Source organism: Zonotrichia albicollis, chromosome Z (genome assembly GCF_047830755.1).
Source record: "Zonotrichia albicollis isolate bZonAlb1 chromosome Z, bZonAlb1.hap1, whole genome shotgun sequence".
Classification (NCBI taxonomy): domain Eukaryota; kingdom Metazoa; phylum Chordata; class Aves; order Passeriformes; family Passerellidae; genus Zonotrichia; species Zonotrichia albicollis.
Window position 1 is genome coordinate 57120741 of NC_133860.1, and position 24138 is coordinate 57144878.

The window sequence follows — 24138 nt, forward strand, 5'->3', positions numbered from 1 at the left end:
AATAAATATGCAAAATTAAAAGACATTTGAAAATTACTGATTTTTAATTAGCAGAAATATATCTGATTAAATAGCAGAAACAAACCTATCCCAGGATAAACTAGTTGGAAAGGACTTAAAGAGATTGTGTAGTTTAGCTGCCTGACCACTTCAGGGCCGACTAGCAGTTAAAGCCCAATGTGAATGGCGCTGTCCAGGTGCACTGACAGGCACAGGACATCCACCACATTTCTGGGAAGACTGTGACAGTGTTTCACCATTCTCTCAGTAGGAAGGTGCTTCCTGATGTCCAGAGCAGAGAGAAGAGATCAGATCTTCCCTCTCCAGGCCCCCTGCCCAGGGAGCTGTACAGAGCAATGAGGTCACCCCTGAGCCTCCTTCTCTCCAGCCCAGACAGACCCAGAGCCCTCAGCCCCTCCTCACAGGATGTGCCTTCCAGCCCTTCCACCAGCTCTGTTGTCCTCCTCCGGACCATTCCAGGACCTCCTTCCCACCCTTCTCAGAGTGTGGGGCCCAGCCCTGCACACAGGACTCAGGGTGAGGGCACCAGGGCTGAATCCAGCAGGATGATCCCAATCCCAGCTGGTGATGCTGTGTCTGCTGCCCCCCGGGATGGGGTTTGCCCTCCTGGCTGCCCGGGCACACACTGCTGGCTCACCCTGAGCTGCTGCCCCCCAGCACCCAGAGCCCTTTGGCGGCTGCTCCACACACACTCCTCTGCCAGCTTATACCCGTGCCCAGCCTTACTGCATGCCAGGGGCAGAATCTGGATTTGTTCTTGTTTAATTTCATGCCACTGGTAATTACCCAGTGCTCTAATCTATTTCAGATCCCTCTGCAAGGCTCTTGTGCCTTGAGAGAGTCAGCAGCACCTCTCAGTTTGGTATGATTGGCACACTTGCTAATGGTGCATTCAAGTCCTGCATCCAGATCATTGATAAAGTTGTTGACCAGAACTGGTCCTACAGTGAATTCCTGAGGAATACCACTGGTGATTGCTCACCAGGCAGATGTAGCCCCACACACTAAAACCCCTGAAGTTCTGACATTCAGCTGGTTTTCTATCCGCTGTGAACCTGATCATCACAACAGCTTGTCCAGAAGAACACTTTGAGAGACAGCATCAAAAATCTTACCAAAATCATACTAAATATTACTAAATTCAAGAAAAGCCTCACCCACCACATCCCTTTCATCCACTAGGCAAGTAACCCTATTCTAGATGGGTGTCAAATTAATTAGGCATGACTTTCCTTTTATGATCCCACAATGACTATGCCTGGTGATTGCATTGTCCTTGACATACCTTTTAATAGCACCCAGTTTGATTTGACTGCCATCCAGTCAAAACACTTGTCCTCTGGATTAATTCAGCAGTGTAGAATTACTGTGCATCCTTTTACCTGTTGCTGCCTCTTACATGCCATACTGGATATTGCAGAGCTGCTCACAGGCTCTGGAAAGAAAGAATTTTTTTATCATTGCAGGCTTCCCAAAGCCCAGCGTGTACTTTACATTCTGAGATTTCTTTTTATCTTCTTGCAAATTTCCAAAGAAACCAAAGACACAAAACACTCACTGAAAGCATGAAAATACACTGTGAACAAGATGGAAATAAAGCAAATTATCATTTTATGAATAAGTATAATTATTGGTGACCTTTAAGATTATGTTAAAATGGCAATATAAATTTCTTAGAGCCTATATGAGGCTCACAAAAGCTTTTACTTCAGGCTTTCAGTAACCACATTTCTCTTGGAGGAAAATGTTAATTCCTGTGCTTTCAGCAAATCTGTCGCCTTTCTTACAATTTCATTTAATGCTCATCATTAACAGCTGCTGTGTATAAATATTTACTCTATTTTGTTAGCGTGGTATCCAAGGAAATGATGCCTTTGTGATAGTACATTCAGGTTTTATGTCCTTCCTCTCCCCCACTAAAAACTTTTGAAATTGCTGGCCAATTTTTCTGAAGGAGTAAAGGTCTTGGAAAATTCCTTAGCAAGGTCATGAAAACGGGCAGCTGGAGGGAGGACAAAGACTAACCAGACATGAAACTGAGCTCACTCAAGGCTCGTGAGCAGAGAAAACCATACTGTGCTGTAACCACTACATTTTACTTGTGTATTCCTCTCTTCATATTTTACTGGTGCCATATTAGCTCTAATAACCATTGTCTCTTTCTCATTTAGTATCCAAGGTCTACAAAAAAGTGAAAAGAGCAGGCTGAGCCCAGACAGACTTGGCTGGAGTCTTTGGAAGACATTTACACACAACCAAATTCAATCAAAATTTCAAGGGTGAAACATCCAAAAATCTCATCTCCAAAGGTGAATACTCCAGTGATTCACTAAGAAACTCTTCTGCTGTCTTTGTAATAACACAAGGGTTTTGGTACATTGGAGCAGAAACACCATAAGGAATCAGTATCTAAAATTAAAAAAAATTGTAACAACAGTGTAATGCCATCTAATACTTAAATAAGGCACTCTGCAGAATCCCACAGCATCTGACATATTCTAACTGATGTTTGCAATGGATTAGGGCACTATATGGAATCAGTGATAGTACTATGGTGAAATAAGGAAACAAGCTGCATATAGAGGGAGACAAAAATATTGCAGAGTCACCCAGCAGTTCACTGAGGACAGCTACACAACACAGATTAAGACATTTCAAACATTCTTGAAGAATTTGCTAAAATGAAGGCTAATATGGCAAGATGCAGCAACACCTGTATGATATTTCCCTTTGCCTTATACTCTGCTTGCAGTGGTTGTAGAAGTGCTTATAAAAGCCTAGATAGAATATAACAAAACCAAACAAAACAAACCATTAGCATAGGAAGCTCAGTGCTTTCACTGTCCTCAGAAATAAGTGTGAACATGTCCTTAGCACAAATGGCCTAGCATTGTACAATCTAAGGCCCAGGGCATTGGTGGAAAGCACAGAAATGAAGTTTTCAAGATACAGTTTCTGCTGGTGCACCTGGGTGAGGCTGACTCTCTGCACCAGGAAAGATGGAACCTGGAACTGTCCTGAGCTGGACATGCAACAAGTGTTACTGCAGACTGCACTGGAGGCCTTGGCACTTTTATGAAAAAGTAGAGTCCCACTTATTCTAGCAATTGTTTCATGTAGCTCTGTGCTCTGGATGATCCCTACTGTGCCAGTCGGACACTTGCACTTGTTGTTTCGTTTGCAATGAAAAGTGGAGCAAAATGAAACTCGTGCCTTCAGTATTTACCTAGTAGCATAACCTACAGATAAATGCTTCAAAGTCAGGTATTTCTGAATTTGAAGGAAAGTTTTAGCTTCAATCTTTTAGATTTATTTAAGTTTTTCTCCACACTGTGAAGAGTATGCTCATACTAATTTTGTGCAAATGTTGAGTTTCTTTCAAGAGAGATTTTAGGAGTTAGATCTTTGAGAAATAGTCAGACACCTGATGAGTTTGAATTGCTCCTCTGCAATGAAAAATATAAAAGTAAAGAAAAAAAAGACTGTTTTCCCAACCCATCATTTGATAGTCTTAAAACTGTAACATCAACACTGTCATGATATTGCATGATATAATGCTGACAAGTAAAATAATTTCCCTCCAGAGGACTAAAAAAAAAATGTTACAAATGAACTAATGAAAACAAACACCAAGCCAAAACAAAAGAAACCACGAAGTTAAAAGATACCTGAGAATGAAAAAAGACAAGTAGACAACATAACCCTACCAATGTACTATATAATTTGGAAATAATGTTAAGTAAACATTTTTAAGGATCTAAAATTGTCTGGTTTGAATGAAGTTCAAATTTTGAGCAATGAGGGATTTATATAAAAGGAGAAAAAGGAAATAGAAAACTATATATTCTTACCAAGAATACCTCTTTTCCTTTAATTTTGGCCAATCTAAACTTTAGCTACATTTAAGAAAATATCATTAGAATTTTTCGTTTGAAGGAAACCTGAGCTGATCAAGTTACTTTTGGAGTTTTACTCAAAATCATTCATTCCTCACTTTTGTGAGTTCATGGATTCAAATTCAGAGCAAAAATTTAGGTGAAATCAATGAAGTTAGGCAACTCACCAGTCACCTACCAGAAATTTTGTTCTTGGTTCCATAAGCAAAACCTAGCACTTTTGTTCATCTACAATTTTAAATAAACTAGATAAATGAGCCCAGTAAAATTCATCACTTTCCAGAATGAAGACAAATTGTGAGCACTGGTATAATACTATTTAATCAAAGGCAAAATCATTCCAAGGATCAGACATATCCTGAGCTGACTTCATTTACAGTGTTTCACTCATTTTTGGTTGTCAGGTATTACTAATTTACATTACTTCATTATTTCAATGGAGCAATGCTATTTAGTCTGATCATTTGTTATACTGATACAATGCTTTGATAAACACTTAACGGGGATTTCTTCATGAAGCATTGTGAAAGATTTACCTTAGTAGCTGAGTACGTTGTATATAATGGACAAGGGAAAGTACTCAAACCAGAGGACAGATTCAGAATTAGAACTTTCTGACTGAAATTTAATTTAAACAGTTATATTCTGTTTACACTTTACAGGATTATAGTAAAAGTATAGTAGTATATCTCTGCATGAGCAGAAAACAATTTTTTCCCCAGAAGGCATAGGTCTCCTATTATACTGTCAAATGAGCCTTCAAAAGACCCCCTTTTTACAGTTTAGTTTGTTCTACAATTGACTGACAATTTGTGGGAGTTCCTATACATATAATCATAGAGCAATAACAGAAGTAGAAGATATCTTACTGATTGATAGACTGTGAAGTTCAGAAGTTAATGAAAAATCCTAAGTACCTCTAAATGCATTGAAGGTAGAAGCTTAACACAGTTCAAAGTTATAGAAAAAATACCCTGCTTGCATCTATTTCAAAACAATTTTTGTCAACTATATGACAAGTGTTTTAAGAATTCTTTCAATTCCTCATCTTCCTGACAGCATTTTTGAACTGATTTTATTTTAATAACAAGTTTTTTCACTTGATCAAGCTATATATATACAGCTCAAATAGCTAAAATATGGCACATTCAACATTTTGGAAAATATTTTAGAAATGCTTGTGGCCTGAAAATCATCTGAGTTGTCGAAAAACTCCAAAGGTTAGCCTTCTAAGCAGTGAGAGAATCTTAGGTTTATCCAAAGCTTTTCAACAGTTTCTGAAGTTCATAATTCTTCAACATGGAATCATAACTGCAAGGAGAAAGTCAAATCCATGTTCTTTTTGCATTTTAACTTCTGCCTCTAGCTGGATCAGAAATTGCAGAAAATCAGGAAAATACATCATTTTTTTCCTGCAACCAGAAAGAGCTTTAGGATCTTTTTTAGTGCTAATTATTTTATTATTTTTTCATTCTTATTTTAGCAATAGACTTAACCAAGAATCTGATTTTTAAAGTGAAATTAGATGCATTTTTCAGATAAGAAATCAGCTTTTCTTCGCGCTTTTGAAGGGTATTATTGATAGGAAGCCCAAGTACCAGGAAGAAGTCATATTAACACTATGAATTGTGTCAGGACAGCAGTGTGACCTAACTTGTAAAGGGCAGTAGTGAAAAGTAGTGCAAATTAATGCACAGTTTAATTGAATACTTGTTATTTCCTGATATTTTTTTCAGTAGTGTCATTGTGCTCAAGAGGATAGTAGGAGCAGTGTGGGGTTGACAAGGCTGAAAAACACAGTCAGTCACATCAGCTTGGATGAAGAGGAATTTCCAAATAAACATGGGAAAATGTCCTTCTTTTGCAGTGCTGAAAATCCCACTGACATCTGTGGGAGCCAGGATACCTGGACCTCAGGCATTACACTGCGAGAAATGGTGAACAGGATCTAGCAGGAATCCAGACAGGGAGGGGAAAGGAAATCCAAAAAGATTTAAAGATTTTTTGAACCTAACCATGAGGAATGCTGGTTAGGAGAATACTTTCTTCTCTGTAATTTGGAAAAAAGTGAATACTCGTGGAACACTGAAAAGGATGTGGTTGCAGCAGTGGGGTAAGCAATGCCCAGGCACTGCAAAAACAAAAGAGGTTGATTGTGAAATATAGGTAATGTGAGAAATGACAAAAAGAAAAACCTCCTGTATCCAGATCCAGAGGGTACAGAATGGCATATATATAGCATTCAGATATTGCAGATATTTCTGTTCTTTTGATACAGAAATAGAATATATCCTATATCCTGGGAGCAGAAATGTCACAAAGCTACTTACAGAATTTGCTTCCACTGACTGGTATTGCATGATTTACAATCTTAAGTCATTAAGCAGCAGTACAAATTTGGGATGTAAATTTTGAAAGCCAGAGAGGGACAAACATCTGCTGTTAATTTTCATGTCATTTTTAGAAAGACATGAAAGGCATGAAAGTCAAGGTTGAGATCTTCTGCTCATGTTCATGTTAACATGCTGCTTGCAAACAGCAGAGCAATACGAATCTTAATCAGAGTTGAAAAGCATGAAATACTAAATGTTCTTGGAGGGGAAGGAGCTGACCAAAATTAGCACTAAGGGGTAACAATACAGAATCAGGAGACAGATTCTGGAGTTTCTGTCCTGCATTGATACAAAAACATGTTAACAAAAGAGAATTGTGACCAAAAAAATTGTACAGTGCTAAAATTCAAACTACAGATTTACCTGTCTTGAAAATTTTAATTCTGATGTATATCTTCCTGCCTACCAAAACAAAAATTATTTGTGAAATGTTTTAGGTGTTTCAGCTGTAGTGCAAGGATGTGTTTCAACTGAGAAATTGTGTTAAAAATTTTCCAGTCAGTTCTGATCAAAATATTTCACAGGTAATAGAAACAGGTGGGTTCCTTAAATTAACACTGACAGTCCTGCTGAAAATCACTGTCTGCTGATGAATTAAATTATAATACATAGAAAAGCTAGTAATGTACTTTTTAATGAATTACATTACAGCCCCAGAACAGATAGGAAGGTATCACATATCTACCTGGAACAGAAATAATATTGCAGTTGACAAGGTCCAGCAGGAAGCAACAAAACAGTAAACTCATCCTTAAACGAGAGTTTGACAGAAGCAGCCTGCCTGACATTCTCTGATTTGGAAGAGAACGTGACACAAAAACTGAATGAATCCTGAGAGATGTGCTAGGAAGATACACACTTAGAAATTCTGGCCTTTTCATTGCAAGTGATATAGAGGCAAATAACAATAAGGCAATGGAGCACTTGATCACGTCCTTAATCCTGTCACTCAGTTCAACCACTGTAAATTAATTCCTCCACAAAGTAAACAGCACTTAAATGAGGTTTCTTTTTTCTCTCTTTTTTCTTTCTTTTCTTTTTTTTAAAATTTGTTTGTTTGTTTGTTTGTTTGTTTCCACATACTTAAGCAATATGTCTCAAAGAAGCTAAGTTTTAATAACGCTAACAAGAACCCAATATTTTCAGCTGTGGCTGTGAATGGACTGGACCCCATTACACCACAAGCCAGCAGGGAGTCAGAGGTCTGCTAATCCTTGTTCCAACCAGGCCAGCTGCACTCTACCCTCTATCACTGCATGCTTCCTGCAGTTTAGCTGAAAACTACCATTCTTCTTCTCTTTCAAGCTCTTCCAAGCATTCAACCCAAATCAAAATATGCTTTTTCAGGCCCAGCTCGTTTCCAACCCAACTGAACAGTTAATGCTTGCTTGTAGCAGGGGCAAAATCTGTGCCTTGTTCAATGAATTACCATTCCTCATTGTTACATTTGAAGATGAAATCTACAGAATAATCCTAATTCTTCTATGTTTGGTCCATTAAGGAAATGGCATGGAAGAGGATTGTGAAGCATTCCAACATTGCTAACTAGTCAGGGAAAATACAATGTTAAGAATCAAATCTAGACAAAGTGCATAGTTCATCTAATTAAACAAAGTGCTTCTCTTCAAGACTCACAAGATTGTGAGCTACATGTGAGGAGAAACACTGTTTAGCATTAAGTTTTGTTTTCACTGAGGTCACTGATACTGAGGGAACAGAAAAACGGACCGTTGCTAAAGCTGTTTGTGTATTGTTGCTGTTGTTTCATTTCTTTCACTATTAAAAGGACGACTTTCTTTAAAATACAAAAAAACCTTCCAAAACCCCATCTTTTCACTGTTGCTTCATGAGTCATACCAGATAATGAGCCACAGACTCATTATGTATATTTGATTTTAAGCATTGGCTAACAAGTTGTTACAACACATCATTTATACAATGGTCTGTTAAATACACCACAGCCATAACATACTTGTCAATTAACAGACCTTAATGACTGACCCAGAACAGCAGTATCCGAGTCCTTCAGATCTTTTTCAATGCTCTCGTACACTGAATTTTTAGTGAAATCAGCTTGTATAACCTTCACCGTTTGATCTGTGGCCAGATCTGTAACTAAAGAAAAACCCAAAACCAAAGACCAACCAGCCAAGAAAACCTCAGTTTGCATCTACAGAGAAAGAGGGGGAGCTGTAATAAGTAATGAGAGAAACAACCAGATGTCTTGCTAAGTAATGTCCATCATACATCAAGCAATTGTTTCAACATTCTTACTCTTAGGAATAATACAACACAAGCATAACACTCTCACTCTACCCAGCTGGTTTCAGGAAAATGGCCTGGCAAATATAGGAAGGATTCAATCAATGGAATTTTTCTTACATGACCTAAACAACATTAGGTCTTGTAAGAAGACCTTTAGTCCTTCAGTAAGGTAAAACAAAACAAATTCAGAAATAAGACACACAGGACTTCTTCCCCTTGTTATCATAATATTTATAGATGAACACTGTCAGCATACATTAAACAAATGAATGTGGATGCCAGATCCCCTACACACGCACAGCTTTGCAGAACAGTTTGAAATAATTTTGATGGATAAGATAAGCATTTTAACAAGTGGAACTTATCTTTTTACACAAGAGGAGGGGTAAACAAGGATGGATGAGTTGCAGCATTTTTTGTATTATTTTTTTTTAATTCCTTGCCTATTTTAACATTTGCCCTCTCATAGTCTGAACCTTTCTTGGGATTTTGCAGCACTGAAAGACATTTTAGGGAGGCTATAGCTTAAATTTTACAAGGTCAATTAGAAGGGAAAGGGAAATGTGTGTGATTTTTCCAATGTCATTTCTATGCAGGAGGGGAGCCCAGCTGTACATTGCCTTTTTTTCAGGAGTTGATTTATTGCTGTTCATATTTTCAATGTAGTTTCATGAGGAAAAGAAGTAGAAACTCTTATTTATTCATTTTTAAAGGCAAGGCTCTCCTTTAAAAGGGCTCAATAAGGTCTCCTCTAACTAGATGTTCACATTGTAAATTTTTGCTACTAAACCCACTTTCAAGTTTTATGGGCAACCTGAAATCCAGATGAAGTTTGCTGAAAAAGTGACAGGCAAAGCTTGGAAATGTCAATAGAATATCAGATTGCAGGCTCTCTGCAAGTGGCAGGAATTCAGATGCATAGTCATGGCAAAAATTGTGCATGGCTTTTGGCAAAATGTCTCTTGCTGGCCTGTATTCTGATTTTATCATACAGAAGACAGAGAGCATTGCCTTGAATAGGAATCAGACTTGCTGAATTATTACCCAGAAATTTTGTTTCATCCATTGGTGCTGATTCACTAAGAAGAGGCCTTGTGCCAGCTCCTGTGGGAGAGCAAGGATGCAGAAAGCTGGCTTTGGGTCCAGCAGATCAATTTGCAACAAATCAGAACCTCTGTTTGAGTGGAGGATGAGACAAACTTGCTCCCTTCCAGTTGTTCCTCTTTGCCCCTCAAAGCTCTTCGAAAACTGCAAGTTTTGAACACCTTACACTACTCAAGTAATGAAGTCTGAGGAAACAGCAAGGACACTGACTGCAGATCTGAAATCTGTGCTGCATCTTGTGTGCAGTTTTAGAGGACATCTGTCTCCATGACAGAAGAAAGGAGGAAGGACTGCCCTTTTTCTTGCCCTCTTTCTAAGCTGCAGTTCTGTGTATGAAAGGGACAAAACATCCTTTGAACCTTCAACCTATAAAAGCAACTCTAGTGGCAAATGACCCCGTCATGGTCCCAGGCTGGGCGAATGGTGAAACTATAAATAAAAGGACATTGTGAGTGTAAATGCAGTGAGTGGGAAAGAACAGAGCAACAGCTGGAGCAGACACCTACAGTGACCTTCTGTTTGAAGAGCTCTATAAACAAAATGAGATGGTCTTAAAAAGTGTAGTGATGTTGTGGCCATCCTTCTCATGGGCAATCAGAAGGGCAGCCAAAACTAGAGCAACATAAAAATGAGGATCAAACAAGCCATTTGGACTTTCTCTGCAACTCCTTGTCTGTACAGAACTGTATGGCTGCAACCAGCACTGTCAGCCAACAAACAAGGACTCCAGATGGCTTTCCTCCATCTCTTATAAGAACAAACCAATATATTAAAAAACAATAAAACTCTCTTGCTGACAAATGAATTACCCAGGGATAGCTCTTCAGAAAATTATAGCAATTCTGCAACGGAGAGAGCCAAAAAACAATTTCCAACGTTTCTTATGTCTCTCCCTCCCTATGACAGATTTATGATAGTCTTTGAAGATTCAAGCCATTACATCTCTGTTTAAAAGTCCTAAGTGTCCTAGAGTAAAAAGCCTAACTTTTCAAACACCAGGACAGTTTATTGTCTTTTTTCTTCTTTAAAAATTTTTATTCTATTTTATTTTGAATCATGGAGTAAAAACTAATTTAAGGAAAATTAAAAGTGGAACCAAATTGGTTAGTTCAATGTGTTATAAGATGTATTTCTAAGACTTTTACATCTAACTTCTTCTGGCCTTAGACCACTTGGGAATCAGCTGTCAGATAGGATAATGTGCTGCTTTTTTGAAATTTACCGAAAAGATAATAAATCAGAATGAAGTATGAAGTTGTTTAGGATATACAGCATTCCAGTATCACTCCCCTCCTATTTACATGGTTTAGAGAGTTACAAAATGTTCTGAAAATCAATGTAGCAAAATGAATGCCCAAGAACTGATCTTGAAAGGCCTTCTTGAAGTACTACAGCAACATTTGAATATAAAGAGAGAAGCACTAAATCTTAGGTGGTGTTCATATTCAGTGGAAATTTACAGGTAGAAGAGTAAATTGAGGAATTTACCTTAAGGGACCAGCAAGACACAACAGACAGTTTTAAATGTCCTTTTAGGATGCAGAAAGGCTCGTGAGATGAGTTGTTTTATGCTAGTCAGTGAACTCCCTATGTTACCTGCTTATTTCTTGGAGCAGGCAGGACAAGAGGCAGAGGACACAGCAGAGCAGATTGGAAAGTCAGCCTATAGCAGGGAGGACAGCTGAATGAATTAGCATCTTCACAGATCTTTGTGGGAGTAAGGTATATTTTGTCCTGGGCTGTGTGGGTTCCTTTTTTATTCACTACTTAATTATATAGTAGCCAACATAATTTCTGTATAGTTTCCTGCATCACCAAATCCAAATTCATTAACTGTGTTCTCTGCTAATCTGAAGTGCTACAGCTGTATTTTTATTGTATCTGAGGATGCCATACCTTATTTTTCATTTAAAAAATACTTGTTTCTACTAAAAAACCACAAAAACAAACAAACAAAAAACGAACAACAAAAAAACCCCACAAACCAACTCCAAAACAACCAATCAGATCAAATAAAAAAATAAAATCAAACCCTACAAACCCCAACCACACTAGTGCTGAGGAATTTTGTATCTTGCAGAAGTGGATTTTTTTGTTTGTTTGTTTATTTTGCTTTAACAACAGTATGGTACAGATCCTTAACATATAAATGGATCCTAAGGGAGTATTTTGCAAACAGGATCTAGCTCTGCCTGTACAGCTTGCTCAGGAAATGTAAGCAGAAGAAATGAAACAGGACTGCAGTTAGTAGCATTCCATAATTTCTAATCCCCTGGTATTGTGGCTTGATCAATGTTTCACAGCCACAGTAGTGAATGTGTTAAATGAGCAGTATACCTGTGCTAGTGATTCTGTCTGCCCTCTATAACACCTACTTTGGTATTTTTTATCTCATTTTAAAAGAGCTTTCCAGTCTGAATGAATGGAAATCTGGTTTTCAATTCCAGTGTGTCTTTGGAGAAATGTTTTTCTTACTGTGGATTTCTGCCGGCTCCAGCTCTGAGTGCTGTTCTCAGGCACACCTGTGGCCCACAGAACTTGGAAAGCCAAACATTGAGATGTCTGTAATTACCCACAGTTTAGACTCCTTTAATTTATAGCACTCAGTATCCAAACAGATGTGGCAGTATAATTAGGCAAATAATGGAGCAAGTCTTGAAAATGGAGCAAGTCTTTTCCATACAATGTCCAATGGACTGCAAAAAGGTATTGTGTAGATATTTTAAAAAAAGGAAACGAGTAATGTGTCCAGAGTTCCCTGGTTTTAGTGCCTCCACATCAGATACTCTATGCTTTTCATTACTGTCTTTTTTCTCTCTTTCCTTTTGTTCATGCCATCTATCTGTTATTAAGATACTAATTTCCAGCCTGACACAATAAATAACAAATGACTCACTCTGGACTTCAGCTAAAACCTGCTGAAAACAATTGAAACACTCCACTGGGATTTGTCACCTATTTCAGCAAGTTGTGGCAAAGGCTATGACCACAACCAGGTGGAACACTGTCTAAATCTCATCAGTGTAGCCTGACTTCTGGGGTCACACAACACACCTCCCCACACCTTGGATTACATGGATAACACTGCTGCTGTCACTGAAGCTTGGAGCTGTCACTGAGCAATTGAAAAGCCATGGATGTGTGCAGAAGGTGTAGGAGTGTTTGCAGGACAGGCAAGTCCTTCATTGCATGCTGCTACACAGTACAGAGCAGTATGGCCTCAGTCAGGAAGGTGTCCAGTGGGTGGCCTTGTACTTAGTCAAAGTGTGGAAGAATTTACAGCTCTCCTCGTCAGATACCCCTTGCTTTCCAAAGGAAAACAAGCCTATCCAGCTCCACCAAAAAAAAAAAAAAAAAAAAAAAAAGAAAAAAAAAAGAAAAAAAAAAAGAGAGAGGCACATTGGATAGAAAATTTCTGGGTCTATTCCTTGATTTTGGTAGCTGCAGGTTGAAAATTTGCAGACTTTTTCACCCAAGTCTGCCACATCCCAGACAGATGTGCTGCTCTCTTAGTTAATTACCCTGGACCTGATGATACTCTGCTGGACTCAGCTGCTAAGCCTTCTTAAGGGAAAGTCTTTCCAACTTGTATAGATATAGTCTTGGGTTGACACATACTTTTAAACATGTAAATCATGGAGTCTGCTGGATAGAAACCATGTATAGAAAAAGAGACAGTGGAAAGAATGATTTTCATTCTAGCAATCTGTAAAGTTAATGGAGGATAAAAACTCATTTGACTCCTAAATAAATTCTAACTGTCAATCTTAAAGTATTTATACAAGACATTCACCAGTATTAATGGTTAATTTCCTTTGAAGAAAAGAAAGGGAACATTAATTCTAAAGGCACTCTATTTAACTGTTTCATCAAGGGCCAAATGTAATTTGAAAGCCTTAAAAAATCAACCAACCAACCCACCAACCAACCAAAAACAAACCTGGTACTTTGATTTTGTTTTTAGTCCTCCTCTAATCTGTTCCAAGAACTACTTTAAAGGTAACCCATTTATCTGTATTTACAGATTTTTGAGGGCAGATAAAGGCAGTAAAGAACACACATTCACTTTTTTTAGCCCATTACACTCTTTGAAAGTAAGCATATGTTTTTAGAGTGATCCATGTCTAGAAGAGCTCAAGGGACAAAGTAATATAAAAATGTTCTTAGTACTGGAGAAATACTTGGAGGTACAGCTGTAGCAATATCCAGCAGCCTGCTGTGCTAGATAACACGGGAAAAGACTTGCAGTTCCCTGTAAAGCCAGCCTGGTAAATGGGACGATAATTTTGAGACAAATGCTTATCAAATTCAATTTTTCAGAAGTTCTCCTTATCATCACTATAGTTAATTCACCTCTTGTCAGGTACAAGAGAGGAATATAAAATTGTTAAGAAATAGTAAGGCAACAAGGATCGTTCAATTTTTTACCGTTTTGCAAAAACAGTAATAATGAATTTTGAAACTGTTTTCATTCACCTGTCACTTGCCTAATGGATAAACAACAGAAGTTAAAATCAGGCCAAAAAATAATCAGTCTCTAGAGACTTCCAGAATATTTCCTTCACTGCATAATTTTGGACCTTTACAAAAAAAAAATATACTGGACAACAATCAAATCCCAATAATATGAAAAAATAAAAATAATTTGAGCCAAATTCAAATAAATGAAAGTCTGCAGGGAGTGAAAATCACATGGAATTTCTCAGAAACACAGTTTTAGTTTTAGTTTTAGTTTTAGTTTTAGTTTTATTTCTATTTCTATTTCAGAGCCTAGTCATGTTGCTGGCTTTCCAGTCATTTCGTAGCACCACCTTCCATCATCATTTTTTTTTCCTGAGGAAGTACTTTAAGCCTATTGAATTGAAGGCCCAACAGCTAGAAAAGATTTGGACTTTAATAATTTTCACTGAATATAAATTAGATATGATGCAGGTTTGATGGATAAATTTTAACTGCTTTTTCTTATTTTTTAATTAGATGCAAATTTAAAAGAACTAAATATTAAAAAATCAAAGGAAAAAAAGGTGAATTATAGACATAAACACTCAAAATAGAGTCACAAAAATGTACATCCACAAAGATGTTTGCAATAGCTGGAATTCTATAGCTGCAAACACTATTTAATATAATGATCCATTTATGGTCAGTTTCATGTAACCATGTGCAGAACAAACATAGAATGATTTTCTCCTGATTTCTCCTCTCTCTGAGGCCCCCCATTCCCATCAGATTTTTAGGCAAAGTCAGAGAAAGGGCCATGTCCCCATTTTTTGAAATGAAGTTATTAACAATTGTCAGCTGAGCTGAGTTTATAAAGAAAGATAAAAATAAAACTAGAAAAATGCCTGCGAGAGAAAGGAGAAAAAGAGCTAAATTAGCCATCACAACACATAAAGTTTGTATCATCTGAAAGAACTTTCTGATTTGCTCAGAAGAAATGACTGCCAAAGACCATCCACTGAAGGTTTATTCATTTCTATAGCTGACTCACTGCGACACTTTCTTCTTAAACTATTTGAGGAAACAGTTTGTCCTGTTGGGTTCTCATGAGGCAATGCAGAGAATGTTAAGAAATAAGGACCTTTGCTCAAAAATTTTCTCCATCAAGAGTACAAGCGGATATTGCCCTGCTAAAGGCATCAGCCACAACCATTTGCATTTTCAGCCTTTCTCACAATTCTGTATTGTGTAGATCCTCTAACATATTGATCAGGGCTCCAAGGGCACCTGCACAGACTGGGGTGCTTTGGGTTTTCAGAAGTCTGTTTTAAGTACTCCACTTGAAGCTTCCAAGTAGAGAACTATAATTGCCTACACATTGGTAGATTTTCCATTGTCTGTAAGGAATTTGACTCAAGGCATTTTCAGTCAGAGATATGGTTTCTGTTTCCAGGGTCCTTCCAGTTGCTCCTTTCTGTCATTTGGGGGTGTTTGCACAGGGATTGATTAGACTTTTGCATCTTCAGACCCAAGACAAATTGCCAGCCATGTAATACACAAAATAAAAAAAGTTCTGCTTCACTGGGTTTCTCAGTATCATACATTTTTCACTGTATGTCATTTGATAGAAAACCCCCTTCTAAAACCTAATTATGAAATGATTCTTGCTGCTAAGGTTGCATTGTATTTCACCTAAAAGTACATATTTAGAGCAACCTTATGAAAGTGTTACCTATCAGGTGAGAGGAACCTCTCTTGTTGCTGTGCACCAGGCTAACCAGAAGTCAAGGCAAAGGAAGTGTCTAGTCTCTTTTGATTAGTCTCTGACTAGTCTCTTTTGCTTCCTCATCCACATAGAAAATGTGTATCCTTTCCAGAAGCAGGTTTTGTAGAACACTGTAATTACCATGAGATACAAACAGACCCTCGAGCAAACAAAACTAATTTTGCTTAGAATTCCCTGGCCATCTGCAGGAAAGGTTAAACCTGGCATAATATTTCAAATGATGCTAATTTTTAGTGTTGATGTCTTTAGCACAAAGAATTTTCCTAATATACAAAGGCTTTGACGTTAAAGAATGGTGTTTCCCTTCTCAGTAAAGAATTAGCACTGGCTCCCAGCCAGTGTGTAATGGGAAGCTGCATCTGTTAGGAAATCCTGACTCCCAGTGGCAAAGGACTAAAATGCTTCTGAGACTCAGTCTGCCTAAATGTAAGAACATTATTAACAACATCAGCCACAAAGAATCATGACAACTAAGCATTTAGAAATAGGGCTAATGATAAAGAAAATTCAAGCACACTGGGATCTCAAAAATGCATGATTAAAAGTTCATTTATCTACATTAAACAAGTATTACACCCCTCTGCATTTTCTAGCATGTGTTTACAGCTCTGTCTGAATTGATTTTTTAAACAATAAAGCTCTGTGAAAGGTGAGATAGGTTTTAAATTGAAACCATGACTGCTTCTGCATGTGACTGCTACATTTACCTTGACAAATTCCTTATATTCTACATGGGTTATTAGATGTAATAATTTGAAATCCTTATTAATGCTTTGTGGAATCTGTAGTTGCCTACAGTAATCTTTAACTTCCTAGAGAAGAGACTCTTCTCTAGGACTGTACTGATATGATCCATGTTTCACCTTTTGTCTTTCTTTAACTGGGATTCAGAACTGTAGGGTCCCTACGAATCAAAAAGTCATTCATTCTGATTCAAATATTTCAATCCTGGTTTTGTTCCAGCAGACCAGAACTGAGATGACAGAGCAGGATGATCTAGCAATTTTTCTGCTAGCTCTGCATGATCTGTGCAATACAAGGACAATAGCAGTATTTCCAGGAATAAATCCAAGATCAAGTGGAGAAAATAGAATACTTTGCAACCAGGACAGGAAAACTCAGATCATGTTTAACAGGTATTATACTGCTGGTAATACTACCCAGAATTTCAGGACAAGAAACAAATATTTAAGATTTAAGGAGCTGTTAAATTAGGAAATGAATGAAATTTAAATGAATGTGGTCTGTCTCAAAATGGTCTGCTGAAACACTGATTGAACACAAGCACTGGCCTAACTTATAAGAGAATGATGAACTATTAACAGTAGCAAGAATGGTGACCACATGAGCCAAAACACACCCTGCTTATGCCCTGACATCACATGAGAAGGGTGAAGAGGCCAAGCCATAAATCTCAGAGTATGCCATGGCCTTGTCTAAAAACCCAGTATGTCTGAGGTGCTATGTCAGTAACAGGTGGTAAAGCACATCTGTAGTTACTACACTACAAAAGCAGAACAAACAGTACTACATCAGTACCTGAAATGCTAGTCCTTGAGTGGAGATGTGACAGACTAGCAGCAGACTCACAGATGACTTACTTTTGTTTCTTCTTGAAAGTCTGGTGAGTTTAAACCCTACCAGCCCAAGAACTCATGGACCAAGTGTAACAGAAGCCTGGCTTTTCAAGTACATACAGCAAACTAGATCCAAAATTCCAGTACTCTGACATCACAGCAATCTGTTAAAAGGTCAGGGTCTTCATCTTCAAGAAAGTCAGTCATTCAAAACAACTGACCTACTCAAAATACATGTAGAGCCTTCAGGGAAGCATGGATAATCATTCAGAAGAGGATAAACTTGAGTTCCACATTTTCTTGCCTCTCAAACAAGCTTGTGAAACAAAAGGTCTGTGTCCTGGCATCAACAAAGTAGTGTTCTGAGACCTCATGGCTGCCAGGTTCTTCATACAGCCCCAGGCAGCTTTTGAGCTTAAGAGACTTTGTGGAGTCCTGTATCTAGGCATAAACCCTGGAAATAGGAGTATGGAACCTGTAGATACTGTAATCTGTCTCTGGACCTCTGCCTGCTGAGTTTTATCCAATGAACCACCCACTGGGATCTCTACATAAAACTAAACACAGGAAACCTCATTCCACCAGCCTTCCAAAACACAAAACCAGCTCTCCTAAGAATCCTGCAGCATATGCTACAAAGTGTGGAGTCCTTAAATTAGTTGTGACCCATGCCTGAACTGAGGGCATCAGAAAGAAATTCATCACTTGACATCAGAACTCAAACTCTGTAAGACTGTGTCCATCATACAAGGCTTGCCTTCACATCAGCACATAATGCCAGAGGAACTTACACCAGAAGAATATCAGAAAATTCTGCATCCTGACATTAGAGCAGCAAGACAGCAGTGCTGAGCCAGAGCCTCTGAAGACACACAAATATTAAAACAGCAGGATCACATTTATTTATCTACAAGCCATACACAAGTGTGAGCTTCTACTTCAGCCAGCAAGATGATGTGCCAAACTATGAGTTCGTGTGGCCTGGGCTTGGGATCTATCCCACAGAGCAGTAGCTGAGTGCAGCTTCAATCAGAGGGACCACCTGGAGAGGATGGTACATCTCAGCATGGAGAAAGATGACTTTCAGTCATCCCACAAATGCCAAAAATAATGAACAAATGTTCCACAGAATCTATCCAGCTCTAGCCAAGTTTAAAAGAAGGACAGCAGTGGGTTTACTTTTTCTTATGGCATAAGCCATTCACATGTTATAGCTGGCCATTTAATGGGATTTATTCTTGCATAACCCATACAGCCCAAACAAAGCAGAACAATGACAAGCTCCAATCTAGACATTTACAGATTCTTGCAGCCTTCGCATGGATAAAATATCACACAGAAAATTAGTTCCGCTTCATAAACAGAGGACTTCACCCAGAGACATAATAAAAATGTTTGATACCTGCTCCCCCTGTATTGATCCCATCTCATTCCCCTTGACCTATATATTCATCAGACCCATCCCATTTACTAATTAATACTGCAACTTAGTGAGTAGACAGGAAATAGCATTTTCCCTTCTCTCACATGGGTTTTTTTCACAACTATGCCAAATATTAAACTCTAATACCTGGTATTTGTCTCTAATACCTGGTATTTGTCTTTGAGTGTTCTACATTCAATGCTCTTTCAAAAGTAGTTATTGTATTGCCATTCCCAACAATGGCAGTCATAATGGCAGTCTAGGTGTTTAAACAATGCATAATGAAAATACTAGTGCAGAAACCTTCTAAATCAATTCAATTTTTTTTTTCTTTTCCTGTGAAATACATTTTATAAGCTATGAGCAAAAGGCATCGCATCTAAGCTCTTGCATGTTACAGGATGTTCTTTGCCACCCAGTCACCTCAGCCCTGAAGACAGCAACTCTTAATTCATTGCTGTTTAGCTTCTAGAAAGGGAGGCACTTTAGAAAGAAGACACCAAGGAGAAAATATACTGCTCAGTCACAATCAATAGTAGCAGGGCTGGTATAACTCAATACAAGGCCAGCCTGCCCTCAGTGCTGACCATCATGGGTTAATGCAACGTACTGCTGCAGTGACTCTGCACAGCAGCAGCTACAGGGACAGCACTCTTCCTCCTGCAGCCTCCTAGGGCTCCTGATTCTAAATTAAACCATTTGGATTACTTATACTTTCCATAACTTGTAGTTTATATTAATTTATACAAGTTTCTCCCTTATTGGTTATTTCAGATAAAACTTTCAGTATGTGTTTGCAAGTATAAAGGCTACAAAATTACATTTTGTGTGTTAATACTGGACAAGCTCATTGCAGATTAGCTGTGAAACTGGGAGAAAAGGGACAATTTCGGAGACCTCCTTCTCTGGACAGACAATAGGCCCTCTTTTGAATCACCCATTTTAGTTACCTGGTTTGATGACACCACTGAGCTGCGAATGACCTTCCTCTGAAATGCACCACTGGTTTCCTTTCAGAATCTGATTAAAGCTATTCAGGTTATACATGAGAGAAAGATTAGGACCATGTTTGTCACAGTAACTTTGAATTCTAGAATAATTTTACTGATTTGAAGACACTGATGGAGGGATAGCAATTGTAATTTTGTTAAGGTAAAATGAAAGGTAGGCAATCTAATTTACCTGAAGGAATACGCTTTTCCAATCCCATCTCCAGCTCCTGTGATGACTGGAGAAAGCAAAAATTATACAGATTACATTTGGATCTCTGAATTTCTGAATTGTTCAATCTTCATCATCTGCATTTCCTGAATTATACAACCTAAATGTCTCAACTGAAGAATAGAACCAGTCTCCTAATATTTTTCCTTGTGACCAATGCATCTCTTAGTTCATTCAGCACTTTTTGTCATTAAAGCAAATCTCTCCCCAAGGTAGTCCATGTGGTACAGGAGGTAGCTATTACTCTCATTTTCAGTGATGTCTATAAGCAACAAGTCAATTGCTGAAGAGCCGGCAGAATTTTCTTCCATGTATGTATTTTCACAAGTTCTGTTTTGCAAGCTTTGAATCTATATGCTGGTGGCAGAATGGTAGGAGATAAAGGCCACCTGAAACTGATACAACAATTTCTCACACAAGACTTCTGTCTGTATGAAAGATCACATCAAACTTGCCACCACCTATAAAATGCTCTTTCTTCAGAGCTGTACTATTCTGTTTACTTTTGGATTTAGTCTTACTATGAAAATAAACAAATCCTGGCATTTTTAAAGTACCCTGAACTTTAAACACTATGCATATAAATAAAAAGAGGAACTATAAAAATAAAAATTCTTAACACCTTAGAAATAGAGAAGAAATAACCAAAGCAGTTCCAAGTAAACCTGGTAAGTTTTAGAGCAAATGAAAAACTAGTCAATATAAAAAAAATGTGGATTAAGGACTTTTGTGTCGACAGAGACACAGAAAGCAAAGTGGTTTTGAATGGTTAGGTGTTGCCAACAGAAGAACAATTATTCTCTGATTTCTCTGATTTCACAGGGAAATGAGATCCCAACAAAGAAGTAGTGGGTATTAAGTTTCCTAACAGACCTGTAGATCAAAAGTGAAGAATCTGCTGAGAAACAAGCTTCCACATGCTGTGGGAACTCAGCACATCACTCCGGATATCCAGAGTTACCGAGACAACCCTTGGGGGGCTCGGAAATCCTGGAATGTTGCCAGAAGCGCCTGGTGGTTGGACTTTGACCCTGCAAGGGATGTGCCACCTGTTTGAGGACAAGAGAGTAACTTGGGAATGAATGGTGTAAGAATGAAGTATTTACTAGGTGAAAATATAGATTTTGGGATTTTGGTACAGGGGGGTTATGGAAACAAGATGGAGGAATCAGGGCGTGTCTTGTCCTTCTTTCCTCTTCTTGTCATCCATTTTCTGTGGTGATGTTGGCACTTTGGGATTGGTCCTTGGTGAAGGTGCACTTGCTAATATGGATGAAAGGTATTGGGAAATAAAGGTAAATATGATGTAAGTTTTCAGTATAAAAATAGACGACTGCCCAGTGGGAGGGCAGAGTGCCCTTGGCTGCCTTGCTGGTCAGACCTCTGTCGGGCTGAAAGAAAATTTTGTAGGTAAGAAAAAATAAACAATTCGAAAACTGAAAATCTGAAGAGTCCAGACTCGTCCTTTGAAGCGCGGGCTGTCCCAAGGCCATCCTACGCGTGACCGTGCAGAGACAAACAGCCAGAGCAGTCAACATGCCAACTTTAATTTTCATGACTTTCAGAATCTCATGTGCCACATGATAACACAAATTATCTGAGCCTTATGAATTTTACTGGGGCCAGAAGACTTTGTTTATAGAAACACAGCATAAAGATTCACTGAAAGAAACAAGTCTTCCAACTTCAGTAAAAAGAAAGATTCTACACAGCAAGCTCTACGTGCTGTTCTTCATCTCACACACAGAAGGGAGGTCTTTGCCTCACTTAAGTCAAAATGAGACCTATGCACTGTCTTAGAAGTGTGTGGTATTCAGGCAGGTCTTCTACAGGAATGGGTTTATTTTATTAATCCACTAGAAGATGTGGTAGTTAAACATATATTTAATAGTTAATTATATATTTAATTGATGTATTTTATATATTTATAATTTTGTGTATTTTGTCCCATCAATTCTAATGCAGGAAGAAGGAATCAAACACAAGTCTACTGTTCAGGTAATTTCTTATCAACAAGCTGCCATCAGCAACACTGGCAGCCAAGGAACTCAGGAGCTGTTCATCCCTGCTTTATACTTATCATCTAATGAGCTTAAGAACACATGAATAATCAACAGGAAGAAGCAGATGCTTGTTAAACTCTGTGTTATTATACAAGAATGCATACTATCTTAGAAAACACTGCCAGCTTGCAGCTTTTGAAGATTTTAGACTAAAGCAAATTTAGTTCATTAATGGTATCATTAAGGATAGGTCAGCAATTTGGAAAAGAACACACTGGAACGACATCAGCAGGAGCAAGAAAAGTTGCTTTGAAGACTGGAGCACATATGCTAGACATAAACTAGCAGCTTCCCAGACCAGAAAACTGAGGATCTGGGCAATGCCACTAAAATAAAAGCATTTGCAGCAGAGAGAAAACAGCAGAAGTAGCAACAGAGAAAGAATTCACAGCTACACAACAGGGTGTGAGCTGTTACCAGTTTGACCAGTTTTCTATTCTCCCCAAGTACACAAAACCTTCAAGTTCATAAACCCAAAGCTTTAGGAGAAAAGAAAAAGGAACCAAGCAAACCATACATATCAGAAACTGTGTTTCATTCTGAAGGAACAGGGTAAAAAAAATACAAGGAAAACCATTCCTGATTAGTTAAGTAACAATCCACCACCCAATTACAAGCAGGAAGTGATTTCCTTTACCTGCCTATTTTCCCATTGACTGAAAGAAAATCTAAGGCAAAGAACTTCAGACATATGGAAAAAGGTCTCTCATGAATCTGATGCATTTTATCAGAGTACAGAAACAGATCAGAGCCCCAACAAGACAGAATAGCTGATGCTGGAACACTTCCACGGTGAGAGAAGGTAGTGAGCTTGTATGAATAAGACACTCTCTACATGGAAAATGCCTCCTTCCAGCCCACTGTTAGACTCTAAGCCTTGGAAGAGAATTTAGAGGATGAATCAAGTCACATGATTTCATTTTCCAGGAAATGTCCAGGATTTAGATTAGCATAACATCACTACATTACACTCACATTTGTAAACTACTGAGAAAATCCAAACTAAACAATGATTTCTGATGTTGGCCTCAGGGGAAAGGTTTCACTTCTTTTCTGGAAACTACATAAACCCAAAAAACTAATTTTATAGTCATTGTTTACCATTCATAGAGACCAGAGATGTATCTAAACCAAACCCTTAAAAAAGAATACCCCAAACAGAGATCAACACTACTTCTTACAGTGAAGAGTTAAATTGTGGCCCAGACGTTTACATCTTATTTAGCAGATGCCTTTGTGTGTTCTTCAATAAGTCACACTGGAACCAGAAAAAAAGATTTATCGTGTTACATTACTGACACCTTCAGATAGAAACCCATAATTGTGCAGATGGTTTACAAGACAATGTCTGAATCACAAGGAACGTAATACTAGCTTATCTGTAACAAGAAGATAAAAAATCATTACTGTCTTAGCTTAACAACAACCCAGTTTCCTCACACTAAAGTGGTCTTAATTTTCCTCTCAGGGCTCACCTCATAAGTAAACCAGACCAAACAAATAAAAAAGGTTTGAATATTACATTTACAAAAGCATTTACAATCAATCATGAAAAAAAACAAAAAAATTACTCACTGTTCAAGGAATACTTTAAATTTGAAGAGGTATCACTATTTTCTATATGTAAAAAATAATGCTGAATACCTCTTTTAAATTAATGCCCCCAAAATCTAAAAGAATTCCTTCTATTTAATGATGGAATCAAAACACAATCTTCCACAGCTGTCAGTCTTCTATTCTGGACTTCCATGTTTCCATTTTCTTTTCCTGTGGTTGGTAATGAGTCTGAGATAGCTGTACAGAGTCACAGGCCCAATATAAGTAAATTAGGTCAAGATAATGAGAAGAAACTTAATAAATTCTTAAGTATGTGAAGAATTGTTCAGTCTAAGTGGTTTTTTGTCTGAGGAAAGTTCTTTTTTGCCTCTCTGACTTCCACAGGAATCACT

The 24138-nt window shown here is 38.0% G+C and overlaps 1 protein-coding gene across 1 annotated transcript; it reads right to left on the reverse strand.

Annotated features, from left to right (window-relative positions):
- Positions 1-1478: 1478 nt before the first annotated feature.
- HSD17B3 (hydroxysteroid 17-beta dehydrogenase 3) lies at positions 1479-23115 on the reverse strand. The gene is given in 11 exon segments (XM_074533610.1): positions 1479-2334; positions 2337-2430; positions 2735-2783; positions 2785-2798; positions 4454-4535; positions 4891-4925; positions 6988-7030; positions 7789-7855; positions 8312-8480; positions 21088-21175; positions 22847-23115. Coding segments are annotated over 11 exon segments (972 nt in total). The 5' UTR covers positions 23110-23115; the 3' UTR covers positions 1479-2266.
- Positions 23116-24138: the final 1023 nt, after the last annotated feature.